Source organism: Plecotus auritus (genome assembly GCF_963455305.1).
Source record: "Plecotus auritus genome assembly, chromosome: 1".
Classification (NCBI taxonomy): Eukaryota; Metazoa; Chordata; class Mammalia; order Chiroptera; family Vespertilionidae; genus Plecotus; species Plecotus auritus.
The window spans coordinates 196,709,827-196,727,403 of NC_137770.1; the positions used below are offsets into that span (position 1 = coordinate 196,709,827).

Here is a 17,577-nt window from a genome sequence, read left to right on the forward strand (position 1 = left end):
GGAGAGATTACATAAATTGCCCAAGGTCACACTTTCCCCACCGTACTTTCCTGCTTCTCAGTGGGTGCGCGTTTATAACGTACTGGGAACAGTGACTGGCACAAGAACACAGGAAGCCAGGTTAACGCTTATTGTTGTGCAGTAGGTATTAAAGGTAGACTGAATAAGAACTGCTTTAGTTTTAAGTCAGTGGCACCAAAAACAAGGCGGGTCTGCCCTTGGCTGGCCTGAAAGTGTCCTTGTCTCCATGTATATTTGGAAGGCCGTCTGAGATTTGGAGGAAGGAAGCTCTGCTCCTGAACCTACAGCTGTGGGTCTGGAACAAGCAGCCTAGTCCTCACTGTCTTTATCTGCAGAAGAAGCTAAACACCTTGAGGGGGAGGGGGGAGGTATTAAAGGAGACCCCCTCCCCCAAGTAAATAATACCTGTTTTCTAAACTACTAAAACACCAGCAATGTCAGCATATTGCATATTCATTGAGTAAAAGAAACATTAGTTATTGATGCTATGATTTGAATTAAACGTGGGACCATGGGAAGAGGAAAAGATGCAAAGTCTGGTACCTACCACTGCAGGTGCCCTGCTTGTTGTAAAACCCAGGGCCGCAGCTGCTCTCACAGGCGCCCTCTCTCAGCACATGGAGCGGGTCCCTGCAGGCCAGGCAGTGTTTCTCCGTGGGACCCCAGCAGGCCTCACAGGACTCGTGGCAGGCTGTAGGCAAACAGCAGAGTCAGTGAACAAGCCATAGCAGAAAGGACTGGTCAGTTTCCCCTGGAAAAGTTTTGAAATTTAGTATAAGAAGGATGTTGGCTCCTTCATCCCTAAATCATTCTGCACATGTGTACACCCCAGGAGACCCCCCCCCCCAAAAAAAAAAAGACAAAACAAAACTATTTCTCTTGGCCAGAACTACATTTCCAATAAATTATTGCTGAAAAAAATGGAATAAGAAATCAGGAGCTTTTGAAAAATGGAAATCACAGGGAAGGAAACCATAATGTTCTAGATGAAGATGGACTGTCTATGGCGCTCTGTCATGTTGCCTTTGCAGCCACACAGCAAAGTGAAAGCCACAAGCTGGAGACACTTCTGTCTCCATTGCCATCTACAATCAGCTAAGGAAGGATGCCGTGTCCTCCAGTCCTTGATTAGACCCTTGAAGGACCTAGTATCGCTTGACCATGTGGCTTTTTCCCTCCCTTTCCATCTCCTCTCTCTCCATCCCTCAGCACACCTTCCCCTGCTCTCCCTCACAACTCCTTCAATCTCCCCAGTCTCTGGTTACTCCCAGTAGCATTGGCTCTCAACGTACACCCTGAGGATTCACAGAGCCTGCTTTTTCCTTACACTTTAGGTTTCTAATTATATGTTGTTCCCAGACCAGCATTGTTCCTTTAAATTTCCACCTCTCCCAGCATTTAATTTTTTATTACTCTTTCTGCTTGCTCTTCACCTTAGAGAGGCCTATTCTAGACTGAGTATATTCAGACGTAATTCTCTGTATGGCTAACCTCACCTTTGCTTTTGTTATGCATTCTAATTTTCAAAATGTTTGCTTCACAATGGAACACAACCTGTTTTGCAGACATATTCAGTCTGACCAAAACTGGTGGGAAGAATGCCTTAGCTCCGTGGTTGGCAAACTGCGGCTCACGAGCCACATGCGGCTCTTTGGCTCCTTGAGTGTGGCTCTTCCACAAAATACCACCGCCTGGGCGAGTCTATTTTGAAGAAGTGGCGTTAGAAGAAGTTTAAGTTTAAAAAATTTGGCTCTCAAAAGAAATTTCAATCGTTGTACTATTGATATTTGGCTCTGTTGACTAATGAGTTTGCCGACCAATGCCTTAGCTGATCGCAAGTGACTTGGGGATTTCACTTCGGTAATTTAATTAGGTATCTGTTTGGAAACAGAGGAAAGGATACCTACATTGCAAATCTCAAGACCCAGTCCTCTCCTCTCTGTTCTAAACCGCACATGAAAGCACAACTCAGACAATTTTTCTCCCCAGTGAATTTAGAGAAAATGACAATTTGTGTTAAGTGCTAGCAGGACTCTGATAAAGAATAACAGTGGTGAGGATGGAAAGGACTGGCTTTAGGTGGATCTAAAAGATGAGAATTAGCCAGCATGGGCAGAGCAAAGAACAATACAGAGGTATTGAGAAGGTGTTCAAGGAACCGAAGGCTGACCTCCTGGCTGGAGGTGGAGCTGCTGGGGTGGGGGTGGGGCAGAGCAGGACAGGATGGCCTGATTCATTACTGGAGGTAAGGCAGAGGCCCTATCAAACTTGACCTTGGAGACCATGTAAAGAAATTAGGATTCTATCCTAATTGCAATGTGAAGTCATGAACAGGCTTAAGTAGGATAGACACAAGCACCGATTTAGATTTTTAAAGACTCTCTCTGGTTGCCATGAAGAGAGGGTTTAAGGGCTTACATGAAGGTAGGGAGACCAATGTGGAGGCAATGCTGTGGTCCAGGTGAGAGATACCGATGGCAGGTAGGAAGCAGAAATGGAGGAACATTTACTTATTATCTGGTTTCATGAGACCATAAACTTTATGAGGGCAGAGCCCGTTTCTATTTGGTTAACTCCTCACCAAGCAGACTGTTTGGTGCTCTACAAACATCTCTTGAGAGTAAATTTACATTTAACATCTCATTGGTACTTTACAAGTGGTACACAATAATTCTTTTCATATTAGGATAACTACTAACACTACATTATAACTAAAGACATGGATGCAAAGATCCCAGTAACAAATTCTACTACCCTCAATACACATGAAATCTGACTGTCATTTATTTATTCAACTACCCTTCAATCCCGGGCCATACTCATTGTCTGAAGTGTCTAACACTGTTCATGCCTCTGTCTCACTGACTCAGGAGTTGATACAAAGTATTTTCCTAAACAAATAAACAAAAGAAGCCCAACCTCACATCTAAGAAGGGCCCCCAAGTTGACCTGTCTATCAATGCTCAGAAACACCTACTCTGTGCAAGATGCTGCACTATCCTGTGGGGCCTTCCCAGAGCCACAGGTAAGCCAAATACCTGACGCCTACAGAAGAAACGATGAAACCACCTCTCACTTGAGCACGCTGGTGGTACAGTGCAAACTGCTCAGGGAGTATGTGCCCCAGGGGATGATGGGAATTGAAGCTAAAAAGACAACAGGGGCCAGATCACAAACATGGGCAGGACTGGGTAAGGACCTTGAACTTCATCCTGTAAGAGTTTTAATCAGGGCAGTGGAAGTGACTGTTTTTGCTTTCTAGACAGTTTGCTCCGCAGTAGGGAGAGGTGAGGGTGATTAAGAAATCTGTGAGAGATGAAATCATCTTAGTCCAGGGGGTGAAGCGGAGATGAGAAAGAACAACTAGCTCTCTTCATGGACTGGCAGATGGCAGTGCATACACTCCGCTGCACTGGCTGTTAAAACAGTACAAATATTTTCAATTTGGTTGGTAATTGGTCACTGTCCTGTCCTCTCCATGATACTCTGGCTTCATCCCTGGAACCTGGCAGGCACCATGCTTCAGCAACTGAGAGGTTAAGGACAGAAGAGGGTCTCAGGTCCTCCCTCCTCCTGACTGATCTGATTTGTGCCATACTGTGTTAAATATCTTTAATATTACCCCTGGCATTGCCCATCAGAACAGGGGTCAACGGTGAGCAGGATAGAGGCCACAGACTCAGGGATGCACTCAGGCCCATCACACACTGAGACCTACGGAACTCTTCATACCTGCCTTCTGCAGCCTCCCTCATGCTTGCCAATTCCATGAAACTGGGTACCCTATGCATGCCATGTGCCTGTCATAGGTTTTGGATGCCCCACAGAGGAGTCACCCAGCTCCTGAAATCCTGTTGACACTTCAGAAGGCCTCCTAAGTTGTCACTATTTCTGCGAAGCTTTGCTGAACTTGTCCAAACAAAGTTGGTCGCGCCTTCCTTTATGTTCCTGCGGCCCTTTGTACGTGCCTATCTTGTTCTATTTATCCTGCTGTACTAATTACTCAGCTACAGATCGATCCCCTTCAACAGAACGTAATATCCTCCAAAACAGGGGCCATGTTTCAGTCATCTTAACCCCCATGTCAGTATCCCTGCCTTGTGCAGTCAGGACTCATTAAATGCATGTTAAATGAATTAATTAATGGCTTCTTCTTCTTCTTTTTTTTTTTTTTTTTTTTGGCTATGGGGAATTCATCCTATCAGTTATCTTCTTCTATACAGTAATGCCTACATGATGAGGTCATGGTCTGAAAATATGATACCTTAAGATAGATAAACTTGAGGCTATAAAATTTACCTGGAGCCCAGATCTGCTTATGATGACGAATACTAATGCTATATTCATACAAAGTAACCAAATGTGATGCCAGGCCTTCTCTTTTTTCCATATCAGACAAAAACCATGTTCCATGGCCAGATAGAACAGCAGAAGGAATTTTTATTTCTACCCGGGACTATGCTGAGCTGTCAGTTTCCTTTTTTTTTTTTTTAGCTGTCATTTCTTATGACATACTCCCACTGTGTTCTGCAATTGATTTCTAATTTCTAACTGAACATATGCTACTGCAGATAATCTCTTCTTGCAGACTTATTTTATATGTGACTTTTATTACATTGGGATTATTATGAAAAATAAAAGGTCACTCCCTGACTTTTCACCATGAAGTCCTCTTTGTGATACATTGCAGATCACCCAGGGTTTGAGTAATACACTGTGAAAATTGTGGCAAATAAATTCAAATAGGAAGAATGAGGGAAAGCTATCTTCTTATCTTGCATGCAGTCGATCATTTCTTTGGGAAAGCCCCTGACTCTGCTGGAGCCTAACATGACATGTATTGGCTTGCTGAGCAATGTGTTTCAAATGAAAAGGAACACATTACCTTTGGGGGGCAACTACATATTGAAACCCTACTCTCAAAATAAGAAACGCTTTTTGTACTTGATAATTTTGAGATAGAAGATTGCTTTAAAAATTGTTTAGCCTGTGCTTCTCTAAGAATAAAATGCAGCCTTTCCATGGAAATGCTAAAACAAGCATTTCCTAGAGGCCGCTGAGACTCCAGGAAGCCTACCCAGACCCAGGCAGCAGACACAGAGAGCTCTGCATGGTCAGGACTGCCCCTCAGGAAAAGGAGCCTGGGTTCCACACCTCTTCCATGCTCTCCTGGGCAAGTTGCTCTGCCACTGCCAGGGAACCCGCACACTTGATCAGCAGCCCCTTTCAAGCATCAGTTGAGGCTGCAGTTAAGATTTCCAAAGCACCAAGAAGTATTCACTCACAACTCCACAGAAACAGCCCGAATTCCAGGCATAGGCAGATATGCCAGACACAGATGCCTTCATTCTGTTCTTCACGCATTTTGTGGCAATGGCTTGCTTTCCTTCTCACCTCACCAATGACCAGGAAGCCCTTGCCAAGTTTTAGTGGGTCAATTTCCAATAAGAAGCTCTTGCTGGATGGAAAATGTTTTTATCTTTAACTCAACTTCACTGTTCCTTGCTTTCCTAATCTGCAAAGTGGGAATAGTAATACAGTTGACCCTTGAGCCATATGGAGGTTAGGGTACCAACCCCCATGCAGTAAAAAGTCTGTGTATAAGTTTTGACTCCCTCCAAACTTAAGGATTACCTTTGTATCCACAAGGGACTGGTTCTAGGATCCCCAGAGATATCTAACTCTGAGGATGCTCAAGTCTCCTATATAAAATGGTGAAGATCAATAGATAAAGTCGGCCTTCTGCATCCTTGGATTCCTAATTGCAGATTGAAAATACTATTCTCAATTCATGATTGGTTGAATCTGTGGATGCAAAACCCAGGGATATGGAGGGTCAACTGTATATTCATTGAAAAAAATCTGTGTATAAGTGGACCTGCTCATTTCAAGCCCTTGTTTTCCAAGGGTCAACTGTATTTGTTGTACCTTGTTCACAGGGATATGATGAGATGGCATGTTTGAGAAAACAGAGAATGTTATATGTGATCATATGAGTGGCATATCCCAGGAAATCCAGCACATTTGTTTCCATTGGTGTCAGAGGCAGAGGAATTATAAAGGGAGCATATTAAAGTGCAATGCAGACAGTAGAGGAAAGGGCATAAAAGACTATGGGAGAGGCAGGCTGACTTTCTAAGGGAGTAAAGGAAGTGACAGAGCCCTCGTGGATTATTCTAGCAGAGGCCTCCCACTCTAAAGCTCTTTCCTGGCAATCTCTACAAATATCAAGCAAGCTTGATGAAGCTCCCGGAGAAGCCCAGATGCTGGGCAGACCACTCTCCCCTCTGCCTATCTCATACCCACATGAGGCCAAGGCTACTTGCCTAAGAAGCTCAAATGCCAGACCTATTTAAAAGGAGAAGCTCATCTGAGTAGTCATCATTTTGGATCCTTTTACTCCAGTCTTCTGTCCCCTATCAGGCTGGGTCTCTGCCCTCCACCTGCCTCCCTGTACCAACTGACGCTTTTGTCCCCTGCAACAGGGATGTCCAGTCTCCACATGTTCTGAAAACCCCCATGGACTTAAGGAAGTTTATAGTAGAGAAAATGTAGACACATGAAAAAATCTCTAGTCTCATGAAGAGCCAGAGAAAAGCAAATTAAACAGAAGAGTGGCAAGTAGGTGCTGTGGATTAGACGTACACATGACAACACATATGCATCCCAGAAAGAGTGCTGAGAGAGGATAAACGTGAAAGCATGGTTCACTAAGTGTAATAAATGTACCATTCTGGTAGGGGATGCATGTGTCAGGGGCAGAAGGACTATGGGAAATCTCTGTACTTTGCATTAAATTTTGCTGTGAACCCAAAACTGGTCAACAAAAATAAAGTCTTTAAAATAAAAAAAGAAAAAGAATTAAATCTCAAACTGGTAATGCTTGTGAATATTTAAGACATGCCTACAAAGCAATAAGAGCACACATACATGAAATACACATTAAATTGCATTAGAATAGTTACTCAAGTGGGGAGCTGGTGCGAAGTAAAGTGGAAATAGGTCATGGGAACAAAAAGGATAGATAGATAGACAGACAGACAGACATATACATAAGCAAGAGAACAGCCTGGCCTAGGCCAATGGTGAAAGTGAGCCATTAACTGGTAAGTATGATAACCTCAAGTCTCTTCATATAAATCCCAAAAATAAGTGAAATAAACAAATAAATAAACAAAAAACAAGATTCCATTTTACATCAATCAAAATGACAAACTTAATTATAATATCTAGTTTTGACAAAGGTGGTGGGAAGTAGGCATCCTCTTGCATTTTTAGGAGGAGTATAAATTACAACTTTTAAAAAAGTGAGTAATATATTAATATGTGGCCATATATATATATATATATATATATATATATATATACTTGGCCTCAGAAATCATGTCTAAGAATTTACCCTAATCAAATAAATTCACCAAAACTTCTATTAAAATTTTTTACATCATGCTTATTTATGGTAATGGAAAAATTAGGAAGAAATATCAAGCAAAAGAGGTTTGGCTAAATGAATTCTTACACACAGCCAATGTGTGCATGTATATCTGTGTATACAACACACATAGAAAATGCAAAAACTAGGAAGACGTTCACCAAAATACTAACAGTAATGATTTGGGAGAGCTTGAGTCAGGAATTTTCACTGATTTTTTTTTTATTGTGCCTTGAATTTTGCTAACTTTATCAAATTATTTTTTGGAATAAACATGAATTCATTTAGTACTTAGGGGGGAAATTACTGAAGGAGAAAAAGAAAAAGCCTGTGGTACTTTCCCTAAGGCACATGCTGGGTAAACAGCTAGTTAATCTAGTAACCACATTTGTGATACAGCTGAGTAATTTACTCGTCTTGGGTAACCTATTTGAATCTTTTGCAGGGTCTTCTATAGACACGGAGCTTGAACTGAGGGAGGCTCTGGCAGGTCCATGTGGAGAGAGATGTACAAGCCGGCCAGCTTTTCATTGGTATGCAAGTCAGGGAATAGAGGCAGCCAGGCCAGCTTACCAGAAACATTCTCATCCTTTCTACCTCCTGCCCTTCTACCTATACTGCTAAATCTACAACACAAGTACACCCCAAGGATTATCAATGCAGTGACTAGCTAGGCCTAGCTTGATGAGCCATATGGGACCCTCAGATTCCACTTTTCCCTGTGACCACTGGCCACCCACAGCTGCTAGGACTCCCTGGGTATTTCTTCAGCACCTGTTAATTAAATGGCTTTTGATCTCTCCAGGAATACATTGAGTCTCTTTGTCTACAGAATCTGAAGAGCCAAAGGAGGGATCACCAACCCAAACCAAGTTTTTGATGGGCAGAGTTCTCAGATTTCCTGGCTGCTCTAGCATAGCCTGCTCAGATCTGGGCAGCGATAGCACAGAGGTGCTGTGAGCTCTGTAGGCAGCAGAAAACAAAGGGGAGGGAGGAACAGCAAGAGAGCTGGGGTGGGATACAGGGAAGAGAAAGAATGTATGCCACCCAGTCTAGCTGAAATAACTGAGAACACTAGGCACTGGGCAGAAAGCCAGAAGACTTGTCATTAGTTTGTAATCCATAGCTGAAATATTTGGGGGTTCAGATTTGTCAGGAAGAATGGGATCTGTCTAGAAGATAAACTCCCTTGCATTTGTGGTGGGCTTTCTCTGCTGGAATGTGATCCTTTTGTTCTGTCTTTGTCTCTTGGCATACATAGCCGGGGTCCATACACAGCTGGGGTCTATAAGCCAGGCAGACGAATGCCAAACACAGCCAGTCTCCCACCACAGGAAAGGTCCTGCACAAAACTCCACCAGCTGCTTCTGCCTTCTCTCCAAGTATCCTTGGCATGAGTGTCCAAAGAGGAAGGGGACTCGGAATGCCACTGTCACCTGCTGCTTTGGGTTCCGTTTACTCTAGAAACATATATAAGAAAATGGTAGGATGTGCTGGTCCTTCCTTCTGCACAGCTTAAAACAGTCCATGGACACTCCCCAAATTCCAGCGACAGTGGTTTCAAAGAATCACCCCACTACCTTAAGAGGGAAATTAAGAGAAGAAAAAGAGGACTGGGGAAAAATAGAGATTCTGCAGTTTTCCTCAGGCCACACCTAGCCAGGAATGCTGACAGGGAGCAAATAGTAGGAGCTAATGGAAGACAGATCACCTGAACGCCAACGCCTAGGCATGCCTGTACATTCCTGTCCTTTCTCCTCCATGCAATGGCTTATCACACTTTTGCAAACAAAAATGATTCCAGAGGCCTTATACGTACTTAGCAATGTGAGGAATTCAAAAGTCTTAACCAGTGGTTCTCAATCTTTCTAATGCCGCGACCCTTTAATACAGTTACTCATGTTGTGGTGACCCCCAGTCATAAAATTATTTTCGTTGCTACTTCATAACTGTAATTTTGCTACCGTTAATGAATTGTAATGTAAATATCTGTGTTTTCCAATGGTCTTAGGCGACCCTGCTAGCAGTTCTCAACCTGTGGGTTGCGACAAAGAGACAAAGACAGAACAAAAGGATCACATTCCAGCAGAGAAAGCCCACCACAAATGCAAGGGAGTTTATCTTCTAGACAGATCCCATTCTTCCTGACAAATCTGAACCCCCAAATCTGTACCGCTGCTCTAGAGCCTAAGACCACCGGAATACACAGATATTTACATTACGATTCATAACAGTAGCAAAATTACAGTTATGAAGTAGCAACGAAAATAATTTTATGGTTGGGAGGTCACCACAACATGAGGAACTGTATTAAAGGGTCGCGGCATTAGAAAGGTTGAGAACCACTGCAAGACCTATCCCTGCCTCAGTAATCAGTCACTTCTTATTAACATACCTTTAAAATTGTCTTTATAGCACTGATAGCAATGAATTCAGAGAGCAGTAACTATCTGATTATCTTACTTGTTTACCGACACTCTTCTCTGGGTGGGAAAGGGAAGTTCCTTAACCACAGGGCAGTTGTGTATGGGTTCACTGCCCTATCCCTGGCGCCTGGTACACACAATGAAGAGGCTCAACAGATATTTGTTAAACAGAATGGAGAAGACAGGAATATCACTTGAAGCAGTAAGTCCCCTTTACAAGGCATTCAGCAACTGAGAGACCATAGTTGCTCTAGAACGCCAGAGAATGTTTGAACAATGTACAAGACTCAAAAGGCCAGAACAAAATGAGTGAAGACCAAGTGCTAAGATGTACCGGGCCCCCAAAGTGAATATGTGATTTGGCAATTAAATTGGGACTGACCCTACAATTCTAGGGTGTGGGGGATGGCCATGGAGAATACCTACTTAACAATGACTATCCCAACAAATCAAGGAGGGCTCCTGTCTTCTTGAAGATTTCAGAAAAACAGTTTCCTAGATGCCTTTGCTAAGAAGTCTGCCCTGGGCTCGGCTGGCTGGGCTAAGCCACATGCTGGAGTATAATGCCAGGACCCATCAGGTCTTCACTGCTTTGGACCTGGATCCAGGGGTTAGTGCTTCATTTCCACAGTGACAGAGATGCACTAGTCAATCATGGCTCCATCAAATAATTAACTTTAGGAGTTCCTCTGTTCACACCACAGCTTTTACATCTCAGCTGGGCCAGCATCCTAGATGTAAATTTTATGGATTTTCTTAATATGGCTTCTCTCTCAATATACCATAATATTGGCTGAGAAACAAATAATTACAGATTCTCATCATTTAATCTGAGCATTTAAAGAAAATAGAAGGATTTTTACTTGTGATGAATGAATACAGTAATCTGTTCTCTGTATTATATTTACTTCCCCATAACAAATAAAAGTAGATTTTGTTTTAGTTCAGACACTAACATCATGAATCTTTGTTTATTAATGTAGGCTATTTGGTTTTTATTCCTGTAAATTGAAGAATAAAGGAACAAATTCGATAATGACAATAGCTGCCCTTTGTCAGACATACACTGTGTGCAAGGCATAATATATTTACATTTTCAAACATCTTTTCTAACTTCATGTTAATGGTTTGAGGTAGATAATAGTATCCCCTTTTTTCTAGTTGAGGAAATTGAGACTCAGAGAGATTAAGTGACTTGCCCCAAACCCTATAGCAACAAGTGGTAGAGTTCAACTGTTTGATTCTTTAAGTTGCAAAATCTAAGACCACATGGCAATCAGATATAGGATAAACTTCATAGGTCTTTGTGTTTTTAAATTTTTTGTGTTACTCTATAAGCAGCGGCTAACCCTGCCTTGATTGAAGCTCACTATAGGTAAAGACAGAGTCTTATTTATCTTCAGATCTTCAGGACCTAGAGTGGTCAAAAGGGAATGAATGAAGGAGTGAGAGAAAGGGAACAGGGAAGAGGGGTAATGGAAAGCACATTTCAAATCTCCTAACATATATGTAGGGCTTCTAGGTACCAGGCACGATCCTTAAGGACATGCGTGCATTTATTCATCCTTAGGCCGATATGAATAACGAAAGTGTTAAGTAGACAAAACAAACACTGGTACACATATAAAAATGGGTTAAATTCTACTCTTTCTCTACTCCAAGTCTATTCATTTTAAACTAATCTTACATGGCGTATATTAGTTTGCTTGTTTTAAGTTTTCTTCTTCTGGCTCATACGTCTAGGATTTGTGTGCACAATTCAATGGTCCTGCCAGATTGGAACAGAGTTTGATTGAAAAGAGGAGCAAGACAAGCAAGAAAGAATGTCCTGAGGTCATGGTGAGCTCAGCCTGAATCCAGACTTAAATTTAATGCCTGGATTTCTAAAAAGAGGCAATGGAACCACCACTCTGATAGAATACCATACATTCAGGACAAGTGGTATCCAAGAGCCATGCAAAAAGGGTGCAAGGTTATGTGGCATGATGGGGGTGAGGGGTGGGGAAAGGAGCATCCACACATGTCTCAAGCCTGACCACCAGGCTGGAGGCGAAGATGAGATGGGCCATTCATTCCTGAAAATGGGTCACAACAGGGCAAGGTGGCAGGAAGCAAAGTAGAAGCCCAGTCCTAGGGCCTGAAGCCCATGGTGTCAAGAATAGGACAGGGTAGGCAACAGGAATGTTGGACAAGATCCCAGGTTAGCCAAGAGGTTAAGGCAGAAGCCCAAATGCCAGGCCTAAAAGGTGAGATGTGGGTACTAAGAGGGTGATTATGCCTTGGCCTTACCAGTTGTGGGAAAGAGGCAACTTACATGTTACCTGTCTCTGATTGAGACCAGTATAAAAACTGGGTGGTTCTGAGTGTTAGTGATAAAGCATCAAACTCCAAAGTTGGGGAAGGCAAGGGAAATGAAGCAGGGACTGGTATGGGGCACATGATGTGATCTATATGTACAACATTATTCAGTGTAGTCAAGCACAAGTTAACATATGTACACATATGCCTAGGTCTGTATGCGTACAGCATGTGTGTATGTGTGTATATGCCACAGGATTGAGGGAAAGGGAACATGATAGGGGCTTCTAGGGATGTGGTTTCCGGCAGGACTCCTGTCTTCTTTCACTCCCTCCTGGCTTACCTGCTTGAACTCTTTTGTTGAAGAGCCATGTTTATGTGCTGCTGGGCTCTGCCCCACATTTTTCACTCTGCCTATATCTCACACAGTGAGCATGAATATTAATCAGGTAATTCCTGGTAACTAGTTTCCTCAGCACAATGTTCACTTTCTTTTGGTTTTGATGGGTCAATAAAGTGGGGAATTATGCCAACATGACACAAATGACCCTGCCAAGAGTAATGAATCCAGAAAAAAACCTGCTATAACCATAGAATGGCAGGCTTCTTTTTGAAAAGTTTAACACATACTGAAAGAGCACTGGTTGACCGACCGGCTTCCAGGGTCAACGGTGAAAAGTCACCCAAAATGACACCAAAAAATTCCAATAATGAGAAGGGATTAAACAAAAAGACATGTATATAGACACAGACAACAGCATGGTGATAGTCAGAGGGAAAGGGGGGGTTGGGGGGAGATGGAGGAGGGCAAAAGGGGAAAATGGGGATGGAAAGAGATTTTGCTTGGGGAGATGGGTGCACGATATAGTGTGAAGATGATGTTTTATTGAGTTGTACACTTGAAACCTGTATGGTTTTGAGAACCAATATAACCCTAATAAATTCAATTTTTTAAAAAAAGATTATTTGGGTAGTAGTTTCAGCATCGAGACAGTATATAGAAATTGATCACAAGTTTAGCTTTAATTTTTAAAACCATTTTCTCTCTCTTCTTTGCTCTCCCTCTCTCCTCTTGCTCTCTCCTCTCTTCTCATTTTATGCATAAAAATGCAACCAGGCTGAACTAAAGCAAATTGGTTTAATTCCCTGGAAGGAATTAAATTTTCCCAGCAACTCTCTACTGGAGGCATTTGTGTATGGTTTTGTGGATGGAATGTGAAAGAGTCAGCTACATAAACCAATAATCAAGTGAAACATTACCTATTCTAAAGTGCCCTAAAACAGCATTAACATCACCAATTAAAACAGTGGGCACAAGAGAAAGAAGAATGCTTCCTCTAAAAGAAAAAGGAAAAAAAATTAAAAAGTAAATACGTATGTGGGATATGTGGCAGGCGGTGGAAGCAGTAGGGAGGGTAGAATAAAATCTAAGGGAAATTAATTCCCTCTTCAAAAGCAAATCTGTCACAGGAGTGCTCGTAGGAGGTCTCTTTGATGGGATAGAAGAAAGGAGTGAAGAATACATCCAATAATTTCATCAAATTGAAATTTCAGCAGTTTACCTAAATTGCCCAAACATTAGACACTTACAAAGCCATTTGTACGTGCCCACTCTGAACCTGTTCTAGAATAACAGGTAAATAGAAGATGACAAGTAATAAACATTAAGGGTTCTTTTCTCTTTTATGGTTGAAACTTGTATTAAAACACGATCCTTCAAGGATCACCAAGGGTAGTACATTCCTTCATCATCAAATACTTATTCAACAAATGCTGAATGCTTTGTGCAGCCCTTGATGTTGGGGATACAGAGACACAGAAGATATTCCTGCAGCCCTCAAGCCAGGCTCTGAAGCTAGTGTGGCTTCCATATTCTCTCATGGGACTGGCCCCACCATCCTCACATGTGCATGCACAGACAGCACCGTGTTTCCTTTTAAGATGATGTCCACAGTCCCATGGACTGTGCTTCTGACCACGGCCTGGAATGAGGGGGCCAGCAGCCTCCCCGCATGGAATCTTCACGTGGCCTTAGAGCTCATTCAGCCTGCACATCTGAAGAATATTATGCACTTATTCTCTTTTAATCTTTTTCCTTCATATAATTTCCCTGAAAATCTAACCAAGGGCATGAAAGAGAGGAGCATATCAGCTGATCTTCAGACTGGCCCACCTTCCGATTCTCATTACGGATCTGCCCATTTTCTGCTCAGCTGATAGTGTAGTTACCGTAAAACCTGGAGTGACATTCCAGAAGCTCCCTCCTGGCCTGTCTACCTTTTCAAATTTACTTGCCACTGCAGACCTGCCTTAGCCTCTGGGCACACCTGGTTACCTGTCTCCTCTGGAAGAGGACTCTGCATTTAGGACTCGGCCTGTCTTTCCTTTCACTGTTACCGCCTTCTCCCATTTCTGCACTTAAAAATTCTTCATATATTTACTTTTCCCTTATACCCATGATCATAACACTATTGAAAAAGTGATTCAAGTATAAACAACAAATTAAATAATATTAAGACTACTCCCACCTCCAGGGACAGTTACAATATAAGAATTTCAACTAGATATTAATTTAAAATAAAAGTAGGCATATAAAGCTAATAAAATACATAGATAATAAGGCAAAAGCACATTTAAATGCCTACTTTTTTTGTCCAAGTTCGTTATTATGATTTCACTTTCTTATTTCTGTTTCTCCCTTTCTCTTTAGGTGGAAATGAAGTTTAAAAAATATGTAGATGTATTTTTTCCCTTTATTTTCATTTAAGCCCTTTGTATTTATACTACGATGGAATCTAACTTATAACATAATGAAAATCCTGAACCACAAGTATGGGGTTAATTAAATACTGTCCCAGTGCCCCCAAATGTGTGCAGAAGGACTTATAAAAATTACATCACATATGCACATCACTAAAACACTAATGAGGTTATAAAAACAACGTATGTCCTCTCTCTTATCCACTGTTCTCATCCCATTAGGAGTCCGTTCAGAATTTCTTGGAAGCTGCTTATAGCTCCTAGTGACCCCAGATGGCTTAGGAATAGGGAGTGACTTTCTCAATGGCACAGCCAGCTGTTGGTCTGGCCAGTGGTTACCTGCACAGGAGTGGCGATCTTGGTAGAAGCCATCCCCGCAGGTGGACACACACTGCCCGTGCCGCATCAGCAGGGGCGGCTGGCAAGAGGAGCACTCCAGGCCACTGGAACATGTGGAACACTGAGGCTTGCAGGCTGCTCCAGACAGGGTTGGGAGAAAGAAAAGGGAAGTTCTAATTAGCTCAAAGACACCACTGCAGAGTCATTTCCTGCACAGCTCAATTCTGAGGCTCTGGGGTCACAGGGAATAAAAAAGCAAAAAACAAACAAACAAACAAAAACACACACACAACAAAATATCTTAGCCTTCAATCATAGAGCACATGTTTCATGCCAAGCACTGTACAAAGTGCTTTACATATACAAATGCATTTCATCTTTATGACAACCATACGGGATAGATATTATTAACTCCATCTATACTTATAATAGGGTAATATGCAAATTAGTCAGGATGCCGTCACAGTAACAACCGACTGATCAGCAGGCCGTGGGAGAAGGCAGAAGAGAGAAGGCAGAAGGAAGAAGGTGGCGCCTCAGGAGAAGGAAGAAGGCCAGCACCCTGCAAGAAGGGAGAAGGTGAGAAGGCCAGCACCACGGGAGAAGGCAGAAGGGAGAAGGTGAGAAGGCCAGCACCACGGGAGAAGGCAGAAGGAAGAAGGTGAGAAGGCCATGAACGAGAAGGCAGAAGGGAGAAGGTGAGAAGGCCATGAACGAGAAGGCAGAAGGTGAGAAGGCGGCGCCGTGGGAGAAGGCAGAAGGGAGAAGGTGAGAAGGTGGCGCTGCGGGAGAAGGTGAGAAGGCTGGCGCCGTGGGAGAAGGCAGAAGGGAGAAGGTGGAAGTTAGGCAGTTAGGAGGATCAGGCCAGCAGGGGAGAGCAATTAGGGCCATCAGGCCAGCAGTTAGGGGCATCAGGCAGGCAGGCAGGTGAGCAGTTAGGAGCCAGTGGTTCCGGATTGTGAGAGGGATCCCGGATGGGAGAAGGTGCAGGCCAGGCTGAAGGACTCCCCCCCATACCCCGCCCTCTGCCCTCTACAAATTTCGTGCACCAGGCTTCCAGTTTTACAGATGAGGAACAAACTCACAGAGGTTAAAGAGCTTGACCAAGGTCACATGAAGCTGGCATTTGAAGCCAGGCAGTTAGGTTCAGGGATCTGAGTTATTTTATTTTTATCCATTAGTCCCCAATATCTTTCTCACTCAACCATTTCATAGAAATACCCCTGGCCTCTTTTCCTCCACAACCTATGGCAGAGATATAAATAAATTTCAAACAGTCTGAAGATTATAAATCAGGAGAGAAAGTAGGAGTAAATGAATAATTGCAAAAATAATAAAAGCAGTTAACCTATAGTGATGCATGACTATATCCTAGACACTTCACATATATTGACACACTTAATTTTCACAAGAACCCTTTGAGGAAGGCACCAGCATTACCCCACTTTACAGATGAGAATACTGAGGCACAGAGAAGTTAAATACTCACAGCCAGGGTATGAACCTACACACTCTTAAATTCATAGTTAACCCTATGATTCAGAAATAGAAAAAAAAGTAACTATGATTTGACCCCAACCATACTAAATTTTCCCAGCTAAGTTCTTCTTTTCACTTTATATAAGAATTCTAAAATACACATGGACACAGTTTGGATCCTATGGTAAGAACCCATGAGAGATGAGCTCTATTACCAATTACCTGTGTGATGTTGAGAAAGCAGGTTAATTCTCTGTCCCACAGGTTCCACATTTGTAAAATGAGAAAGTTCTAGTAAGTGATCTCAAATGTCCGTGTCAATACTAAAGTTCTATCTTGGATTCACTGCATGTTTTAATAAATGACACCAAACATCCTGATATTACTATCCTTCAAAAAATGAAAAATCCAGCCATTACTACATAGCAAGCATCTGCCCTCCCTATCACCTATCTGCCAGTAAGTCTAGAAATACCTGTAAAATATTAGAAGAAAGAGACTTGCAGGTAAAGAAGTAAGTAACCTATGGATGGCTTTACTATCTAATAATGGTTTGGAAGTTGTGCATTTCCTGCACCTAGGACCCCCTCCTTGACAGCAGTCAGCCTCTGTCCACCTCTGGAAGCGCCACCTAGAGCCATACCTAAACAGAGGGCCCCAGCTTGGTAAAATCCTGGGCCGCAGCTGTGCACACACCGTCCATTCCATAGCAGCTTCGTGGGGTCCTGGCAGAGGACACAGTGGTCTGGAGATTGAGAGCAGGTCAAGCAGTCTGGGTGGCAGTAAACTACAATCAAAGACAAAGAAGAAGAAAACTCAGTA

General features: G+C 42.6%; 1 protein-coding gene across 2 annotated transcripts in view; it reads right to left on the bottom strand.

The window, feature by feature from the left end:
• Nucleotides 1-17,577, bottom strand: part of FRAS1 (Fraser extracellular matrix complex subunit 1) — a gene marked incomplete at its 5' end in the record, with an annotated part of 457,295 nt that overhangs the window by 231,159 nt on the left and 208,559 nt on the right. For both annotated transcript variants that reach the window (XM_080673629.1, XM_080673630.1), the window contains 3 exons: nt 569-712; nt 15,277-15,411; nt 17,399-17,542. In XM_080673629.1, the coding sequence (XP_080529755.1) occupies nt 569-712; nt 15,277-15,411; nt 17,399-17,542 (423 nt within the window). The remainder of the gene's footprint in view (nt 1-568; nt 713-15,276; nt 15,412-17,398; nt 17,543-17,577) is intronic.